We start from the raw sequence: 19,951 nt of genomic DNA on the forward strand, positions 1-19,951 counted from the left end.
ACAATCCTTACAATATTTGTACCTAAAAACAAAGCTTCAAAATACATGAAGCAAAACTAAAGAAACCAAAAAGATACATAGACAAATCCAAAATTATACTTGGATACTTTAAACCTTATTTCTCAGTAATCAATAAAACATGCAGACAGAAAATCCATAAGAATACGGAAGGTGCAAGACTGGATACATTCCCTTAAGTTCAGGAAAAGGCCAGAATGTCCCTCATTGCCACTCCAATTTAATGTTTTGATAGAGATCCTGCCAGTGAAAGGAGGCAAAGAAAAGAAATTAAAAGCACACTGATTGGAAAGAACATAATAAAAACTGTTTTAATTGCAGATGACATAATTTTCTATGAAGGAAATCTCAAAGAATCAAAAAAAATTCTAGAACTAATAAATTAACAAGGTCAGAAAATACAAGGTCAACATACAAAAATCAATTATATTCTTGCATACTTGTAATGAATGACAGGAAACTGAAATTAAATCATCAATGCCATTTATAATACCACTAAAATTATAAAATATTGGGATTAATCTAAGCTTTTTACAAAAACTGCAAAACATTGATGAGAAAAATCAAACAAGACCTAAATAACTGGAACAATATTATACCATGTCCATGAATCAGAAGATTCAATATTATTCAGATATCATTACTTCCAAATGAATCTGTACAGTCATGCAATCACAATCAAAATCTGGAAGGATTTTCTTATATATTTTTCAAGCTGATTCTAGAATTTATATTTAAAAACCAAAACCATTTTGAAAAAGAAAAAAGAGAATTTCCACTTCCTGATCACAAGATTTATATATAGCTGCCATCATCATAACAGTGAGGTATTGGTGAAGATCAGACATAAAGATCAATGTAACAGAATACAGTTCAGAAATAGAGTTATATGTATATGATCAATTAATTTTTGAAAGAGCACCAAAGTAATTTAATAAAAAAGGATACTCCCTGCAAGATAAGTTGATGGAATCAAAAATTGGGCATACATTTGCAAAAAAAAAACTTGATTTACATCTCACACTATATACTAAAATTAACTAATATGGTCTTCTGAAAACCATTTCTCTGGACTGCAGTCTCCTTATCTGTAATAAGGGGGAGAAAAGGACTAGTTTAGATGATCCCCAAGATTCTTCTAGCTCTCACCTTCTGTGGCTATGCCTTTTTCCTTTCCTTTCCACACAACTCAGGTATTCACTGGGTTAAACTCAAGTGGCAAATGTGTGCATGCAGGTCTCCAAGAAGCTTATGGCAGCACAGGATATAGTTTTCATAGAAAAGCCATAGGAGGTATGACTTCTTATGTTGTCACTGAACTGATTCTAACACTTCTTGTGCAAATCAACTCCCTTCACATGTTCAGCAGAGGAATTAGCTTTGCCTCCACTTTTTATCATTGCTCTTGCTGTGATTTTCCTTCTCTGAAAAAGCAAATATGCAGTCACTGTGGTCCTTGCTCAGGTTCCCAGGACACAGAAGCATCCCCAGGCCACGAACCTCATGTCCTGGGTCTAGGAGAACCTGGCCTTGATAGAGACCATGGAGCAGCTTGAGAATACTGCCTGGGGCAGAATCTGACAGAATCTCCTGACTGTGTGTAAGGTCTGATAGCTTCAGGAGGGGAGGAACCAGATATCTTGGGGTGGGATATGTTAAAAGACAATGTGCACCCCAAGAAGCCTGAGTCAGTCCTACAGATGTGCCTGTTGGTAACTCTGATACCTCATGATGTCAAATGTCAATAGTAATTTCAGACAGAAGGAAAACAAGACCCAGACAGCACAACTTGGTATATTATACTTTTTTCATCAAAAGTAGAGCTTCCCAACTTTTTCATGTTGATGTCCACGTGGTAACATTTGTTACAGCATAGTGTGTAAACAGAAGAGGCTGCCCTCAACCTCAGAGGCAACTGATCTCAGACCTTGAGCCACCTTGGGGTTTTGAGGGGCTCTTTGTCTCCCCTCTGAGGGGTGAGGGGGAAAATATCTCAACAAACCTATAATTGATTAACAGCTCAAGGGCCAAGAATTTCCGATGTAATGACTCAAAAGGAAATCAGCCTGGTGAGGGTATACCTCAGCAAGCTCAGAAACATTCGTGATAGGAAGGTATCAGCTTGTGGATCCCAAGACGCTCACCGGAGACATTCAGTTGCAGGTGATAATGTCAGGGTAGGGGAGGGTCTCATTAGGCTTTCAGGAAAGTCCACCCCACTCCAGATGCAACAGGAGCAGTCCTCCAAGGTGCCAGCCAGGAAATCTCCAGGGACCTTGTCATCCCATCTGGACCTCATCTAACCCATCCAATAAACAACTAGAGGAGAGCATCAGGGCATGCACTCAGTCCCTGCTGTTCCCTCTTGGCCTTTTGGGCTAACTAAATGGGTGAAGAGTCTACTCTAAATGCAATGCTACAGAATTAGACAACCAGACATCAGCTACCCAGACAACTCCAGAGGTCATGATAAAAAGCTCTTACACCTGCTCTAGGTGCTGTCCTGCCCTGACACCTACATACTCTCTGCTTCCTTTAAAATAACCACTTCAAAGGGCCCCTTCCTCACCTCCTGTCAACCTTGATCACATGTCCAAGTTCTACTCCACACTTCAGGGCTTTCTCCTTCGAGTTGGTCCGTTTTGACCTCCTTTCTTCCCCAAATCCTGCTTAATACATTGTCTAAAACTGTGCTTTCATGTATTTTTTACCATGACCCTCAATTTTTTACTGCTTCCCAGAACTTACATACACTTACATTTTGTGTGATTAATTTTGATAGTTTCTCTTCTGCTCTATTTCATTTTTTAATGCTCTATAATGGGGTGTATGAAATACACTTGTCCAAAACATTCATTTAGGACCCTTACTCATTGTCTTTCATTCGCGTAAGTCTTGTCTCTGTAATAAGATTTCAGATTCCTTAAGAGGGTAGCTTTTTGTCTGCTTCCCATGGGTGCTGTCTGGACTTACCACCCATTGGGTCTAGTGTGCAAAGGCTCAGGAGAATAGGGTAAATTTGCTTTAAATATGCAATATTTAGATACTTAGAGTGTACTTCATGGCAACATTAATCCTTCCTCCATGTTGTGTGTCAACTGTGGGCTCAAATAGCTGCCCCTTTTATTGACCTGGATGTTTCTGAATCCTCAACTCTACCTCCTGGACTCACCCCTAGATGATTTCTGCCCCCCGCCCCCCACCCGCATGAAGCCTCTTCAGCAGGTGTGGTCTCTGTAGAACACCCTGATCCAGGAGGCTCCTTTTCTCACCTCCAATTAGGTGCCCCTGACCTGGCCCCTCTCAGTTCTGAAAAGAGTAGCTATGACCTTGTCCAGAAACAAAGGAAATGATAATGTTGATAATACAGAAATGCCTGCATTTTAATACTTTTTTTCAGCAACTTTTACCTGCTCTTTGATTTTCATAAGAACACAATGTTCTAAAAAAGTTCCAAGAAAGAACTTTTTTTAGAGTGACTACAGACAAGGAAGAGAAATCACACTTCAGCATTTGGCTTCAGCCCCTCCCAACTCTGGCTTGGGGTTTCATTTCCACATTTCCTACTAGTCATGTTCATGGGAGACCTTCGTGGAATAGGGTGAGATGATGGATGAAGAGACAGAGGCAAGACGGTGAAAGAGAGCAAGCATGACTAAGTGTTAGGAGACCATGTGGTGACCAACAGGCTCAATTTGACTGGGACTAAGGGGTTTCCCAGGATGTGGGCCTTGTAGTACTAAATCCAGTCAAATTCAGGGCCAGTTGGCCGGTTGGTCACCTAGGACCTCAGCCCAGAGAAAGTGGTAAATGTCGCACCACCTCTTTCCCTTATTCTTCCTTCCTTCTTCATCAGAAGGCAATAATTGTCTATCTTCCATTTGAAACAGAAGGTCCAAGGCGTGAACCCTGAGGTCCTTGAATCACTCCAAGTTGATAGGGAAGGTGGCTGCCCAAAATGTCTCTGAGATGGAGCTTTGGCATCTCCTTAGCTTAATAAAGCTGATTCTCAGGGCAGCCTACAGGTATCTACCCTGAGATGGCTACTGCGCTCAGAACTCCAGAAACTTCATCACATAACTAGAGCGCATGAGTTGCAACTCAGCGTGCCCAGTTCTGTGCACCAGGGAGCATCGCAGAGCGAGAACAGGGATAGCAGAGGTGGCTGGGGATGGATAGAGACCTGCTTTCAGCAATGATTCATCACGTTTTGTACTATGTCAGGTTTGGTAGATAACTGTCTCTGTCCAGGCTGAAAAGGCATTGAATTTGGTGTTGAACAGAAGGATAAGGAAAATGGACACTTCCTAGGTGTCCCAGGTTTCCTGGGGGTTTGTTTGTTTGTTTGTTTGTTTGTTTGTTTTGCAAATCTGAACAGAGGAATAGAGAGGGTGTGGGAAAAGGCACAAAGAGTCTAGTTTTGGAAATACTTTCATATCTGGATATATATGAATTTCTACAGTCCTGCTTTCTAAAAGTAGCTACCTAAGATTATTCTGCTAGCACTAAATGTAACTACAAAGGGGGACATGAGGGAAGAGTTAGAGCATTTAAGTCATATGTTTTACTCATTTATTCGGTAAGTATTTTTGAGCACTTTTTAGGGCTAAGTTCTAGCAAGATCCTGACCTGAAGACAGTCCCTGGCCTCTATAAAGCCCACGATCTCATCCAGAAAACTGATAGAGACCAGTTAACACATTTCATCACTGACTCTCTGAGGTCTCTTTGAGCCATAAGAGGAGCCTGGGAACTACTAGAGAAAAAAAAGATAAGACTTAGAGACCAGAACTCAAAGCAGAAAATCAGTCCTTAGCCGGGGTGCCAGAGCACCCAGTTAAGTGGATAAATATAATGTTTGCGAATAGTCCAAACCACAAGGAAAGAAGAGAGGGAGTTTGAAGATGTCACTAGAATGAAGTGAATTTGCTACATTGATAAGAATGGTTAGCATCCGTGCCCCTCAGTGTCTATAAGATTTTGATGTGAACTCTGTCCATCAAATTTTTTAGGGATTCCAGGCAGTTGCTGGGGGAGTACCTGGTCCCTATCTAATAAGGGTGAAATCCTGGTCAGATTACAGCCCACTTCCTGCCCTGCTCTGCTCAATTCACACAAATTATGAGTGCTGACTAGCTTGAAAGTCCTTGAAGAATTTAAAAGTGTAAGGACCAATAAAAGTCAAATATAAGGAAAAAATGTTAATTCTCTTTTCTGGGGAAAAAAACAAAGTGGAAAAGAATTACCCCTCCCTTCTTAGAGTATTTTATTTAGAAAGCTTGTAAGTGTGAATTCTTTCTCCACCCTTTGTAATGCAATCTTTTTAAAAGCTGTTTGACAGCCCAGGACTGTCTTTAGAGCACCTGGAAGCCATCCCTTTGAAACGCAAACATCAGGGAAGGTAGCGTCCCCACCTCCCAGTCTCCGTGGGAAAGCAGGGGCCTAATTTAGGAGCCTAACTTAACTTCGGTAGGAGCCTGACATCTGCCAGCACCTTCCTGAGTTGCAAATCTTCCTCTTGCCATAGAGGATGTGAGAAGTTTCCTTTTCCTCTGGAAAAAGACAATTAGCTAACACAGATGATTACTGAGTGAGTTTAGGATGAACTATGTATGACAAAGGGTACTGTCAAGTCCTCTTACTTGAGTACTAGCTACGGTTTAGCTTGAGAACACGTGTGTAATGGGTGGCACCTGCCTGGCTATATGACCAGGTGACATCCCTCTCCGTCTTTGCAATCTCTTCCTGGATTGTCTGGGATCCAGATCACATTCTGGTTCAATGCACGTTCAATAAAATTGTTTTCTTTCTCTTCTGCCTCTGTGGAGAGGTTTTCTAGGCTGGCAGGGGATTGTTTAAAATTGTTTTACCCATCAAGTCTTAGACAATTGTTATGATATGACTGTAAGCTCCACTTCAAATGTCAACAACGAGGGATGTGGGGATTCTCTTGGCCCTGATGGCCCTCTGCCTACGTCCCATTGTGTTCTCCATCTCATAATTGCTTTATGTCCACTGCTCTAATCTTAAATGGCAATCAGCTTTATGTCCACTGCTTTCCCAATCAGTTAAAAAATAGAGGTTCTATCACCCTGCTTTCAACCCTTACCAGATAAACTGACACGTGGACTCCACAATGTCCCCACAGGGAGGGCTCCATCACGTGGAAGACAGCTTGCCAGGGTAACTCACAAGCCAAGAGTCAAACCCTGTGAGGGCTTGTTCTGGTCCTCTGTGGACCAGAGTGCCTTTCTGATCCTGGTTAGCAGAAGCTTTCCAGAAGCAGAGCCTGTGAGAAGGGGCCCAAGAGTGCTGGGAGGAGCAGGTGCCCCAGTGATGGGTGCTGAGGGCAGCAGCTGCTGCCCAGGACTTTCCAGTCACCAGGGGCCTTTTCTGAACTTGGAAGTGGGAGAGTCTATAATTCCCTTCATATCTCCTTCTTCCAAACACTGCTTGCTTGAAACAGTCAAAAATAAAAAGGAAATAGCACGGGGCACACTGTCCCAGGGCAGGCTCATGACAGGAAGTGGCCCATTAAGGAGGCAGCACATTCGGCTGGTTTTCAGGGGCTTGTTCCCAATCAGTTTCCAGCCAATACCAGGGTGTCCTAGTCCACATGGGTGTGGGGGGCACACTCCATAATCTCTACTCTTCTTTTTTTGCAGCTGAGTCATGGAGCTTTCAGCCCCTGCACGTGGCTCCTCCTTAACTGCATCTGCTCAGCCTCCCTCAGCCCTGCGAATAGCCTCCCCACACACAGACCACAGAGCAGGGCTCTCTCTGCTGTCACTTCACCTTCCTGAGAGAGGACCAGCCGGCCAGAGCCTACATGACCGCCACCCTGGAGGACAGGGCACAACAGCCGTTTCTGGTAAGGAGAACTGGGTTTATGCTCACAGAGACTTGGGGAATCAGAAGGATCACAGTTTGGTCACAGCTGTTCATTTCTGACGTGACCTTGCACAGATCCCCTCACTTCTGGGTTCCCTGGTCAGTAAAACGGGGCAATGGTGGTGAGTGTTGTGGGCATCAGCAGGTGCGCAGCTGGTGGAGCACAGCCTAAAGAATCTGCGCCTCCACTCACAGCCCAGTCCCAGGCAGCGGGCTTTGCTGCCCCATTGCCCATTACTTAGCCAAGTCGATCTCCATGAAACTCTCAGGGAGTAAGGCTGAACTGATCCTCTCCCAGTGGGACAGATGGGGAAACTGAAGCTCCCAGAGGGTAACAGGCTTTCCCCATCTCCCCTAGCATGCTGGGGCATTCTTCTCAAATTTACCCTCCTAATTTCTCCTGTCCCAGACCAGCCAGACACGCACTATGTCTCAGACAAGCCTGGGAGCTGAGGATGGATTCTTAGGGCTCCCCAGGGCAAGTGTAGGATATTTTCCCACCCCAGGAACCTCATGTTCCAAACAAGACCCCTGAGTGGACCTTTTCTTGTGACTTTCAACTTCGGAAAACTACCCCATGCTCCCCTAGATTTCCCACATTTCTCCTGTGACACCCTGCAGGATGCACTGTAGGGAAACAGGCTCATGTTTGGGGCACCTGTGAACAATCCCTTTGTCAGCCAAACTTTATGTGAGAGACGTGCCGTGGAACCACAGTGACCAAACCGCAAAACACATCATTCCAATACCTGGAAATATATGGGCTGGGGCAGACGGGTGAAGGAAATACTTATGAACAAAGAAGACAAGAAGTGGTTTGATCTTTTCTAAAATAGTATGGACGAGGCTGCTTTCTTGTGATTTGCTAAAATAAGCTCTTCTCTTAGTAAAATCAGGTTCATGCAATTTTCAAATCAGAACATGCATTTTGTTCATTTGCTTCACCCTTTTCCCTGAGCCGGACCCTCCTACCGGCTTGCCAGAGGCTGCTACTTTCTTGCTTGCACACTGCCTTCCAATCTCTCGTGACCTTTGGTCTCATTTGTGGGACTATTGGTAAAATTTTTCCTTTGGAGAAGACATCTGCCTTCATTCTCAATTCCCCCACTTTTGTCTGCCCTGTAGACCAACACGTATCACTTTCCTTCAAGCCTACGATGTGTCCACCATGCTTTATTCAGTTATTTTATAATCTTCTCCATGACTCATTTTAGCATTGCCATCAGTATCCTTTCTGACTCACCTGTGAACACTTTGTTATTTGTTAATATCTGACAAAAATATATATTCCTCAATGCAGGCTGGTCCACTCAGAGAGAGTGGATTGGGAGAGCTATTGTTGCTGCTCATTGCCTGACATAACAGAGTTTGACTGGCTTTTGTGACAGGCAATTGGCTGTTTTAAAAGGAAAGACCCCGATTCAGAGAAATTCCTGCCACCAACAATTTTATTTTTGAATAACCTTTTATAAGAAATACACTCAAGATTTTGCAATAAAATTCTGTGTGTTGGTTTTAGGGTAGGCTTCTAGCTGTCCAATTAGTTTGTCTCCTGACCAGTGAGTGGCAGCATTGTACACATGTTCCAAGAGGTTTGTTGACTTTTTTGGAATAGTCTCTTTTTCCGCCTATGGAATCAAGGACAATACACAGGCAAAAGGAGCCATTTCCTGATGCTAGCTCCATTGTAAATATGTGACCTTTGGCAGGTCATTTAATGCTCAGTTTCCTTGCATTTTAATAGAAATTTTAAGACCAGTCTTGATCACATCACAGGGAATTTGAGAGAGCAATTAAAATAAGAAGGATGAAATAAATTTGAAAATTATAAACGTCTGCATAGAGGTTTATTACAATTACGATGTTCATAATCAACATCATTACCACTGTCCTCTTGACCCTTACCACATCATTTTGTTGATTCCAAACCTCAGGAAACGTCATTTAAAGTAGAGAGGATGTCAGGGAACTGGTGCTGCTTTAGCAAAAGCCAGAAGCATAATTTACCAGAGACAAGAAAGGGTGTAGGAGAGAGAATACTCTTCTCTGGGCTTAAGAAAAAGAAAGAAAGGAGGGAGGGGAGGGGGAAGAGAAAAGGAGGAAGAAGAGAAAGAAGGGAAAGGGAGGGAGGCAGGAAACTGTCTTAATACATTCTGATAATACAAAAATTGATTGATTGACCTAAAGGCCAAGAAGATCCACTGAATGAATAGAAAAATGTGGAAAAGATAGAAATCACAGAAGTTATTAAAAATGGAAGTTTATAAATAACCAAAATAGCAAACCATGAAAACTGTTTTTAATTTAATGATAATCAGTAAAATATAAGTTTAAGTCAATTAAGACATCCTTATTTATGCCCATAAGGATGACAGGAAATTAAAAGTGTAATATTACCAAGTGCCTGTCAAGATCTGGGGACTTCTTATAAATGGGTGGTGCAAATAGGAGTTAGCACGACTCCCTGGGAGTCATATTTGGCAATATCCAGTCAGGTGGAAGATATACATCCCCAATGCTGTTACGCAGTGCTGGAAACCCAGAGCAGGAATGAGTTGTTCTTGAATTTGGCCTGAAGTTGATTATTTCTCTTCAATCACCTCACTACCTCCTCTCCACCAACTGTCAGGATGGGAAGGCGGTCATACCAGTCCCCCTGCACCATTTCCTCTCACGTCAGTTCTTTGTGTCCCTGATCCCCACTTCCACCCTCCCATTGGAAAGTACCTTGTAATTTCCTCTCCGCCACTGGAATACCCATTTGACACAAAGACTTTCTAGGACTGGAAGTTTCCACTACTTCAAATAAATCAATCTTATTTATAGCAAGGCAATTTTTTTCTCTATTCTGGTAAGTTTGCCTAGTGTAATTTCAATTTTTTTTAACACTCACTCTTTGTTCCATAGAAGAATGCTTTCTTCATTTCATGCCTTTCTGGTTGGGGGAGATAATCAACTGATTTGCTTCCAAATATTTCCTGATTTTCTGTTAAGTTGAGGGGAGGGAAGCAATAGTGCACTATTTTAGCATAACCTAACATTACCTGGTTTGCTTAAAGTTATTTACAGATGTTTCAAAGCAAAATATGAGTTAGAAAATTAGTGATGGAAATGGCTCATCTGAGGATAATTATTCTTAGATGTCTGAATTGAGGTGCTTTCAGACTCTACCAGCTCGCATATGGACATTTGCTTTTTATCCTTTTCCTGTTTTTATTCCAGGAGAGAATGGAAGGATTCCAGAAGGGCAAATATGGAGCTATGGCTGAAGGTAAGAAAGTCTTGAAGTTCTCAAGAGCCCCAGATGCTTGGGAGAATCACAATTCTCTCCCCACTTACCCCCACCTAAAACACAGTGGCAGAAACCCATTCATTTTAAATGAAGAAGATAAAGGCAACCATCATTTTTTACCTCGCCATACCTCTTGTGCCTAATCGAACAACCACACACACACACACACACACACACACACACACACACCCCATAGTGTGATGCTCTCCCTGCACCAGGTGTGTGGGAAATGTGGAAAGGAAACCAAGTCATAAGTTGAAGGGTCTGGAAGCAAATGGTGAATATGTTTTCTCTTTCTTTGTCTGCTGACGGCTCAAAACAAAACAACAAAAAAGGTCCCCATAGGGATTTAGTCATTGTGCTTGCTACAGAACACCACAGAATAACTTAAGAAAAGGAAGAACCAACCCAGAGTGGGAGGAATAAAATAATAGATTTTTAAGAGCCTAAAGTGCACTTTGAATTCATTTGGGCTCCAGAAATCCGCAGGTTCTCCCCTCTTTGTGCCTTGAAGATTTTAGCTCCTGCCACAGTGTCACCCTCTCCAACACCATTTCTGCTATAATTTCATGTGCTTCCATCAGCCACATAGATTAGCTTTTCAACACACATGCTTCTATTGAGCTTATGTTCTACCTTTTTGAGCCATCCACCTTAGGGTCATCTCCCAGACGTTGCCCTAACATTAACTACAACCTACGTCATCTCAATTTCAAACATTTCACTCCCTATCCAGAGAGCACAGACCCAGGGACGGGCAGCTGACTCCCGGCAGGGGTCACTATAGATCTGCCAGTGGAGACCTGCTTGACCCTCAAGGCTTGGATGAATGTGTGGAGTCTGTCTATACAAGTGTGGCTGGAAATATGTGGGTGAAAGAGAAGTAATTGTATTTTCTCACTTGTAACTACTCATCCCTCCCTCCTTCTAATAATTCTCCATGGATCTGGCCTAAACACCATGCAGGGGAAAACACAAGGACCATTTTCTTTCAGGAAAGCTCTATTTGCCACAATCCAGATGAAGTGCTTAATGCATCCCCTTAATGCAACAGTTCTGACTCCTGGCTGTGGATCCAAGCATGGGCTTCCAGTGAGGCTTTTTACATGCAAGATTCACCTACAGTTGTATGCACACTTTTATACGCACATCAACATTTCTGTCATTCTGGGGAGGAGGTTCATAGCTTTTATGAGATATCCATGAACAATGACCTAACATTCTTAAGGATCATTAACTTGGTAAGACACAAAACTTCTTTTTCTACAGGTAGATCAGAAGATAACTTGTTTGTAACACCACCGGCATTGAGGATTATCCTACTGGGCAAAACAGGCTGCGGGAAAAGTGCCACAGGGAACAGCATCCTTGGCCAGCGCATGTTTGAGTCCAAGCTGGGGGCCCAGTCAGTGACCAGGACGTGCCAGGCAAAAACAGGAACATGGAATGGGAGGAAAGTCTTAGTGGTTGACACGCCCTCCATTTTTGAGTCAAAGGCTGATACCCAAGAGTTGTACAAGAACATTGGGGACTGCTACCTGCTCTCTGCCCCCGGGCCCCACGTGCTGCTTCTGGTGATCCAGCTGGGGCGTTTCACTGCTCAGGACACAATGGCCATCAGGAAGGTGAAGGAGGTCTTTGGGGCAGGGGCCATGAGACATGTGGTCATCCTCTTCACCCACAAAGAGGACTTAGGGGGCCAGGCCCTGGATGACTATGTAGCAAACACAGACAACTGCAGCCTGAAGGACCTGGTGCAGGAGTGCGAGAGGAGGTACTGTGCCTTCAACAACCGAGGCTCTGGGGAAGAGCAGAGGCAGCAGCAGGCAGAGCTCCTGGCTGTGATTGAGAGGCTGGGAAGGGAGCGAGAGGGCTCTTTCCACAGCAACAACCTCTTCCTGGATGCCCAGCTGCTCCAAAGAGCTGGAGCTGGGACCTGCCAGGAAGACTACAGGCAGTACCTGGCCAAGGTGAAATGGCATGTGGAGAAGCAGAGGCAAGAGCTGAGGGAGAATGAGAGTAACTGGGCATACAAGGCGCTCCTCAGAGTCAAACACTTGATGCTTTTGCATTATGAGATTTTTGTTTTTCTTTTTTGGTGCAGCATACTTTTTTTAATTATTTTTCTGTTCATCTTTCATTATATTTAAATCTCTGGACCCTGGAGCACTTCTAACATATCACCCCATGGAGTCATTGTTCTAATAATCACCAATTCAGACTCGGATCCTCATGGTCTGTGGAGCAGCTGCGTGCTGTCTGTGCAGCTCCCATTTCCCCTTCTACCTTATAGACTTGGAGCTGTGTGCCTCCACTCCAAGGCTGCCTGGCTGCTGTAAACATTATCCCACTCTCTCTGCCAATGACTGCTTCAGGAACGGGCCTGAGATCCCATGCAGGTCCATGATAAGTGAGTAAAAGTCTGCAGAGGTGGGGATGGAAGATCTCTCCTTAGATAGAACCTATCTTTGTCCCTGGCATTGTGGGGTCTGGGTGTGACGCTGGGACTGTCAGCAGCTTTGTGCTGCCAACCTGAGGTTGAAGGCAGTACCTCAGAGCAGCACAGAGAGTGGGGCCACCTGAGCCCTGAGCCACCAGCCCTGCAGCCTGCCCCATCTCTGCATTTCCAGTTGTGTTAGCCAATAAATTTCCTACTTATTTAAACTATTTGAGCTCCGGGTCTCTTTTACCTGCATTTTAAAACATTCAAAGTAATGAAAATTTCTCCACATTCCTTTTTATCCTTTCAATCTGTTGGAACTTCCCAGTCTACATGCTTCCTTTGAGCATCCAGAATAAAGGAACATCCAGAATAAAGGAACAGGGTCGGCTTTTCTTGTTCCTAAAATTAGGAAGAACCTCCTGCTCCTACTGAAGTGCTTGCCACAGAGTGGACATTCCCTGAACTCTGAGTAAAGCAAAACACCTTCAGTTGGATTGCATTGACAAATGGGAGTGGGAAAGGGTCAAGGAAATGGGGTGCCCTCTATGCAGGGCTTTCTCTGTGCTTTCTTCTCAGTTTGGCCAGGGGCCCAAGAGAAACATAGCTCACATTTCAGTGCTCTGCAAGGAATCACTTTGGCAAACGTTCACACATGAGAAAGGTTAACCAAACCCTTTCTCCTTCTCCACTGTAAAATGTCCTTGGATCAGCTCTCCAGCTCTATTTCTTTGGAAGTCGATGTCCACAGGGTTGGGGTGGGGGGCAGGCTGTTGGCTGGGTACCAGGCAATCCTGCTCACCATGAAAGTGATTCCTTGTTAGTAGAGGGAGTGTGGACCAGGTGACCCGGGAATGGGCCATCCCCCCACTGGAAGGAGGCTACTCTGGCAGCGCCGCTCTGTAATGCTTTCTTAAGATCATGGCTATGTCCATCAAGAGTGCCTCCCTGGAGGGAGGGAGAGCCCAGACAACATCTACTGGACCAGTTTCCGGAGGCTTCAAGGTCACCACACTTATGTGCAGTCTTTGCCTCCCTCAGCTCAGCCCACTCCTCCTCTGCGGGGCTGCTGCAGTGAAGGGAGCCACATTTCAAAGTCACCCAGGACAGAGGTGAGTTCCCTCCCGATGTTGTCATCAGTGACCACACCGCGGGGCACCTCCTTAGCTCTCCCGAATCTGTCCTGTCCATCACCACTGCTACTACTGGAGTGCAGGTGCTGATTTCCTCTGAATGTTATCCCTGTCTCCAGGCTTATACTCATACAACCCAGCTGCCTCTTGCTGCCACCTGATCTTCCCAAGATACACCAACCTGCTTAGAAGCCTCTGGCCAGGATTCCAGGAGGCACCCTCGAATCCTGAGAATGAGGCTCAGACACCCCATCCCCACCCAGCCCCAGCTCCAGCCCCCCATGCACCCCTCCTCCCGTGTGCTGACTCCCATCCCATTCCTTAATTACATGCCCCTCAGCTCCAGTGACTTCCCCCAAGAGGCAAGGATGTTCCCAGTCAGCTTAGCATCTCTCCGTCTAGGAAGCCTCTACAGAGCCTGCCGTGGTCTCCTTCTTGCTGACATTGCTTCCGAAAGAAACCTTTTCCTACAGCCTCACTCTTATGTGCTTTCATCCCTCCACCCCACAGTCCCCTGGGGAGCAGAATCCTGTTATTTTTTATCTTACACTCCTGGTGCCAGGCATTGACCCTGACCCTCAGTACTAACGTCATAAATGTCTGTGAAGCTGGACTGAATTAAATCAAGCTCATTGGAGCAGTTTGGGAACACTGCATTGAGGAGGTGGTCCTTGGTCTGAGAACTCAGGGTTCCCAGGGTTTAGGGAGCTGGCACACAACACACTCCCTGCACATGTCTGGAATCAGTTCTGTGCTAGAGGATGCAGGAGTCAATGCCATGGAACCAGACATGGAGCTTCATTGCCAGAAGCAGAGCTGGAGGATGCTGCTAAGGGGCATCACAGCCGAGCACCTCAGACTCACCCCAGAGTAGTCACTTGCCCATCCAGCCATGGCCTCTCCAGGACGGCTGCAGGTCTCCCTTACCGAACACAAAGAAGGTGTGGTGGAGGGACCCAGGGACTTCCTCTTCATCTGATTACCTGTTTCCACTGAATTCCCAGCCTGCCCATACTTGAGCCCCATGTCTGCCTTCTTCTCTTTACTGCCATTGAGATGGGGACCACCACCCTTTCCTCAAATTCCCACGGACATCACACGTCACTGTCCTGCATGGTACTGAGTTTGGGGTTAGAGATGTGGCATTGCAGTGCAGCCCGGCCAACAATGGGAAATCAGTGAAACAGATGATAGCCCTCAGCCTAAACCTGGCCCGCCACCTGTTTTGTACAGCTATGAGCTAAGAGGGGTGTTTACATTTCCAAATGGTTGAAGAAATCAGAAGAAAAATAACATTTTATCTTCACACATGAAAACTGCATGAAATTCAGAGTTCAGTGCTCATGAAGTTCCAGGGATCAAAGCCTTGCACATCACTTACAGTCTCATCCATAGTGGCCTTTGTCTATGCAGCAAAGTTGAGATAAGTAGCTGGGACATCTACCATACAGTCTGCTGAGCACAGGTTTTCTGCTCTCTGGCCCTAAAAACTCCTGCTCCAGAACATCCCAGGTCCTGCATTTCCCAGCTGCTCTCCTTGCTTTCCCCAAGGCAGGCCCCATCCGGCCACTGCAACCCCTTGCTCTCTTTCCCTCAAGTCCAGCCCCTTGTCCTCCAGCCTCCTCCACACCTCCAGGGTCCCCTGCTTGGTTCAGCAGATTGACCTCGCCATCCTTGCTTTCTGAGGTGGGGGCAGGGCATCATCTTTTCAGCCTGCGAATAAATCTGAGCATATCTATGAATAAAGTAAGGAATTCTGCCAGCAGCTTGTCTCATAGCACATTTCTCCCCTGGACATCAGGAATGCAGAAAGCAGGGCCCAGGGTGAGACATTCTCAGACCCTTGTAGCCAAGCACCTTTCTTCCTGCAAGCCACCAAATATTCCATGGCCATACCCAGCCAGTTTATGATTTACACTCACAAGTTAACAAAACAAAACAAAACAAAAACTCGTTTTTCTTTTTCTTTCTTTTTTTTTTTTTCTGAGACAGAGTCTCACTCTGTCGTCCAGGCTGGAGTGCAGTGTCTCAATCTCGGCTCACTACAACCTCCACCTCATGGCTCAAATGATTTTCCGGCTAATTTTTGTATTTTTAGTAGAGACAGGGTTTCACCATGTTGGCCAGGTTGGTATCGAACTCCTGACCTCAAGTGATCTGCCCGCCTTGGCCTCCCAAAGTGCTATATTGCAGGCATGAACCACCACACCCAGCCAATATTTTATTTATCTAAAAGCACTATGGAAAATTGATGATATGTCTGTTGCAAGGAAGATAAATTGGGAGTGAAATTCTGTAAAAAGCAAGCAAAGGGCTGTAGACACATAAACAGAGATGGCAACTCTGGGAAAGAAAAAACGCAGGCTGTAGAAATCACCTAAAATGCTCAGTGTCCACAAGTGATACACAAGTTCATTAAAATGGCAAGAAAAATCAAACCACATGTGATAAAAAGGCAGACATGACAACCTAAGAAAGCATCTGCTGTTTAACTCTGGAGAGCACTTTGCATGGCCAATTACTCTCATCCTCCCTCAGCTCTCACCTCTGCTTCTCCACCTGCTATTCCACACTGGCCAGGTACTGCCCATAGTCTTCTTGGCAGGCCCCAGCCTGCCTCTCTGGAGCAGCTGGGCATCCAGGACGAGGTCGTTGCTGTGGAAGGAGCCCTCTCACTCCCTCCCCAGCCTCTTGATCGCAGCCACGAGCTCTGCCCGCTGCTGCCTCTGCTCCTCCACGGTGGCCCGGTTGTTGAAGCTGTAGTATCTCCTCACACACTCCTGCACCAGGTCCTTCAGGCTATGGTTGTCCATGTTTGCTACATAGTCATCCAGGGCCTGGCCCCTAAGTCCTCTTTGTGGGTGAAGAGGATGACCACATGTCTCATGGCCCCTGCCCCAAAAACCTCCTTCACCCTCCTGACGGCCACCATGTCCTAAGCAGTGAAACGCCTCAGCTGGATCACCAGAAGCAGCATGTGGGGCCCCAGGGCAGAGAGCAGGTAGCAGTTCCCAATGTTCTTGTACAGCTCTTGAGTCTGGACCTCTGACTCAAAGATGGAGAGCGTGTCGACCACCAGGACTTTCCTCCTGTTCCATGTTCCTGTCTCCACCTGGCACGTCCTGGTTACTGACTGGGCCCCCAGCTTGGACTCAAACACGAGCTGGCCGAGGATGCTGTTCCCTGTGGCAATTTTCCCTCAGCCTGTTTTGCCCACCAGGGGGATCAGCAGCAGCAGTGATCCTGGAGCCAACCTGCCTTGTCCTCAGCCTGTGAGAGTGGGTGAAGAGTGAGTATGTAAAAACTGCATTCTGAGGTGGAGGCACCAAAAGACAGAAGGCAAAGGCATCCAGAAGCACTGGCACCCTGGGTCAGTGAGGACTCCACAGCTCCGCTCCCATCCCTGACCCCACGTACAGAGAATGGAGGGACTCACACAGTGTTTGTGGGATTACCCAGCTGGCCAGAGCTCCAGGGCTCTTCCCCTTTGGGACTGCTGAGCTCTGCCCCTTTCTGGCCTTCCCTCGATGCACTTCCCACCCTGAGGGCCTGGGGTGGGGCCAGGAGGAGGCCATTTTCTCCGCCACTGCATGGTCCATCTCATGCTTTCTCCCTCTCCCATCCCTAGTTGATCTCTATTTTTCACGATCACAGAGTTTTATTTGGAAAATCTTGTCCTCACTGAAAATAGGATGGCAGTTAAGAGCTTAATATGCTGTATTTCTGGGGGTAAATGTGTTTTCTTTGTCGTTGGTGAATACAGTCTTGTGCCTTTCACTGCCAGGTGGGAAGTTTGCCCCCCAGTTCTGCGTCTACAACCCTTGACCTTTATAAGAGCTTTACCAAGTGCAGCTCCCTTGCCCGTGCAGAAGGCACCTGCTCCACCCATTCGAAGCCCTTCTATCTTATCCTAGAGGGGAAAACATACATGGATTGTTCACACTGGAGGCGGATGTGATATCCAACACAAAGCATCACATTTTACAGATGAGGAAATTGAGGCAAGAAAAGAAAACCCTGCTGAGGTCACACATTATTTAAGGGATGAGCTGAGACTAACACCCAGGTCTGCTGACTTCAGGTATTCTCAGCAGTAGCCTGGGCTTCCTGCTGAAGAACATACAGACAGCCCCAAAATGCACCACAAGCCTGCGTTTCCCAGCACCTGTATTTAACATACAGGCAGCCCCAGAATGCACCACATGCCTGCGTTTCCCAGCACCTGTATTTAGCTAATGGGAGGCGGTGAATGGAAGGCAGGGAAGGCTGATGGATGCTGTCCACCCAGATCAAGAAAGTCAGCAATCATTTCCAACTGAACATCTGGCTGTCATGTGTTCTTGTCCACTTTTAGGGTCTCAGGGCTGGTACCCAAACTAAAGTGTGCCCGGCAAAGCATCCCCCTTTGATAAACACACAAAAGAAATTCTCCCCTATGTTTCCACGGTGATGGTAGTGCAAAGGGTGACCAACCATCCTGGTTGACCCAGGCCTGCGAGGATTCCCTGATTGAAGGACTTTCAGTGCTGAACTGGGAAAGTCCCAGACACACCAAGATCAGTTGCTTACCCCAAGAGTAGGAGATTGTCATGGGTCCAGGTTAGGGGTGGGGAGTAGGGGCATGAACATCCAGTAATTGGAGAGAAGAACTGATTTGTTGGGCTCAGATTAATGCCTTATGCTACAGAGGATTGGTGCTTCCCTATTCCTACCTCAGTCTTGGACCAGTCACTACCCCAGGGGCACTTCTCATCAAGCCCCCTCACCTCCTTGCACTGTTCCCACCATGCCTTTCCTCCTACCTCCTACCTCCTACTTCCAGTGCTCAGGTAGAAAATCCACCCAGGCCCCACAGAAGAATGACTTCTCAGGCTTCGCTACTATGAAAAACCTATACAACCCTTTCCAAAGCAACATGAGGACCTTGCTGTGTGCAAAGTTTCAGTGTGTTGCCTTGTAACAGGCTCAAGGCATTAATGCTAAAGAGTGAGTCCCTAATTGCAGAATTGCGGAGCCTATGCCTGGTCAATTGAAAAAATACTTTTTGGACTGATGTCATGGCGCTTTAGGGGAAGAAGTTAGTGTTCCACGGGGCCCTGGTACTGAAGATGTGATCCAGGTCACCCCTAACTCTTTCCCACTCACCCAACCCTCTTGCGCCCACCTTTTCCCTCTCTCCTCTAGCAGAATGAAGCATGCAGGCCTGGGTGAAGGAGTACCTCCTGGCAACTCTGGGAACGATGGCTATGCTAATAGTGGGTATAGTGCCTGTGAAGAAAAAAACAAGAGACTCACTGAAAGTCTGAGAAGCAAAGTAACTGTTATAAAATATTTTTCCATTGAAATAGGCCATGAAGTTAAAACCCAAAATAAATTATTAGCTGAAATGGATTCACAATTTGATTCTACAACTGGATTTCTAGGTAAAACTATGGGCAAAGTGGAGATTTTATCCATAGGGAGCCAAAACAAAAAAGCTGCTGGGCTCTACAATGCTGTTTTATTTATTTGTCTTTTTTTGTCATTTATTGGATTAGTAAACTGAGGTGATGCAAGTAATTGTGAATTTGGAATTTGTTCCAATTTAATGACTTGGTGTACCACCTTGATAAAAATCAGCACCAAACATTCCTAGTTTTCAAACACTATGGCATTTTTCATTGAAAATTGCTGCACGTTTCTTGTTTTATAAATCACGTTAGATACTACAGTGCTCTTTGAATATTGTCTGCTTTTTCTTTTTCTTTTTTTTATTTTAAGTTCTGGATTACATGTGCAGGATGTGCAGGTTTGTTACATGGGCAAATGTGTGCCATTGTGGTTTGCTGCACCTATCACCATGCCACCTAATAGCCTGGCATGCATTAGCTATTTTTCCTGATGTTCTCCCTCCTCCCACCCCACCCTCCCCGACAGACCCCAGTGTGTGTTAGTCCCCTCCCTGTGTCTGTGTGTTCTCATTATTCAGCTCCCACTTGTAAGTGAGAACTGGTGGTGTTTGGTTTTCTTTTCCTGCATTAGTTTGCTGAGGATAATGGCTTCCAGCTTCATCCATATACCTGCAAAGGACGTGATCTAATTCCTTTTTATGACTGCATAGTAATCCACGGTGTATATGTACCACGTTTTCTTTCTCCAATCTATCACTGATCAGCATTTGGGTTGATCAAATACTGTT

General features: G+C 45.6%; 2 protein-coding genes and 1 pseudogene across 2 annotated transcripts; 2 read left to right on the plus strand and 1 right to left on the minus strand.

The window, feature by feature from the left end:
* Positions 1-6,198: 6,198 nt before the first annotated feature.
* On the plus strand, positions 6,199-12,865 carry GIMAP5 (GTPase, IMAP family member 5). Its single transcript, XM_077997714.1, has 4 exons — positions 6,199-6,308; positions 6,683-6,888; positions 10,131-10,179; positions 11,470-12,865. The coding sequence occupies exons 2-4, from the start codon at positions 6,847-6,849 to the stop codon at positions 12,348-12,350; spliced, it is 972 nt and encodes a 323-aa protein (XP_077853840.1). The 5' UTR covers positions 6,199-6,308; positions 6,683-6,846; the 3' UTR covers positions 12,351-12,865.
* Positions 12,866-13,425: 560 nt separating this feature from the next.
* Positions 13,426-19,328, plus strand: LOC144340022 (BET1 homolog). Its single transcript, XM_077997715.1, has 2 exons — positions 13,426-13,752; positions 18,961-19,328. The coding sequence occupies exons 1-2, from the start codon at positions 13,562-13,564 to the stop codon at positions 19,316-19,318; spliced, it is 549 nt and encodes a 182-aa protein (XP_077853841.1). The 5' UTR covers positions 13,426-13,561; the 3' UTR covers positions 19,319-19,328.
* LOC100424578 (GTPase IMAP family member 5 pseudogene) lies at positions 16,104-18,364 on the minus strand (annotated as a pseudogene).
* Positions 19,329-19,951: the final 623 nt, after the last annotated feature.

The sequence above is a fragment of the Macaca mulatta genome, chromosome 3 (assembly GCF_049350105.2).
Source record: "Macaca mulatta isolate MMU2019108-1 chromosome 3, T2T-MMU8v2.0, whole genome shotgun sequence".
NCBI lineage: Eukaryota > Metazoa > Chordata > Mammalia > Primates > Cercopithecidae > Macaca > Macaca mulatta.

What these genes read in the sequence shown, in the direction of transcription:
- LOC144340022 (XM_077997715.1), top strand. Translation starts at nt 13,562, where the DNA reads ATGGCTATGTCCATCAAGAGTGCCTCCCTGGAGGGAGGGAGAGCCCAG. An exon ending in CAAAGTCACCCAGGACAGAG is followed by an intron (nt 13,753 to 18,960) that starts GTGAGTTCCCTC and finishes CTCCTCTAGCAG; the next exon opens with AATGAAGCATGCAGGCCTGG.
- GIMAP5 (XM_077997714.1), top strand. Translation starts at nt 6,847, where the DNA reads ATGACCGCCACCCTGGAGGACAGGGCACAACAGCCGTTTCTG. An exon ending in GGGCACAACAGCCGTTTCTG is followed by an intron (nt 6,889 to 10,130) that starts GTAAGGAGAACT and finishes TTTTTATTCCAG; the next exon opens with GAGAGAATGGAAGGATTCCA. An exon ending in ATATGGAGCTATGGCTGAAG is followed by an intron (nt 10,180 to 11,469) that starts GTAAGAAAGTCT and finishes CTTTTTCTACAG; the next exon opens with GTAGATCAGAAGATAACTTG.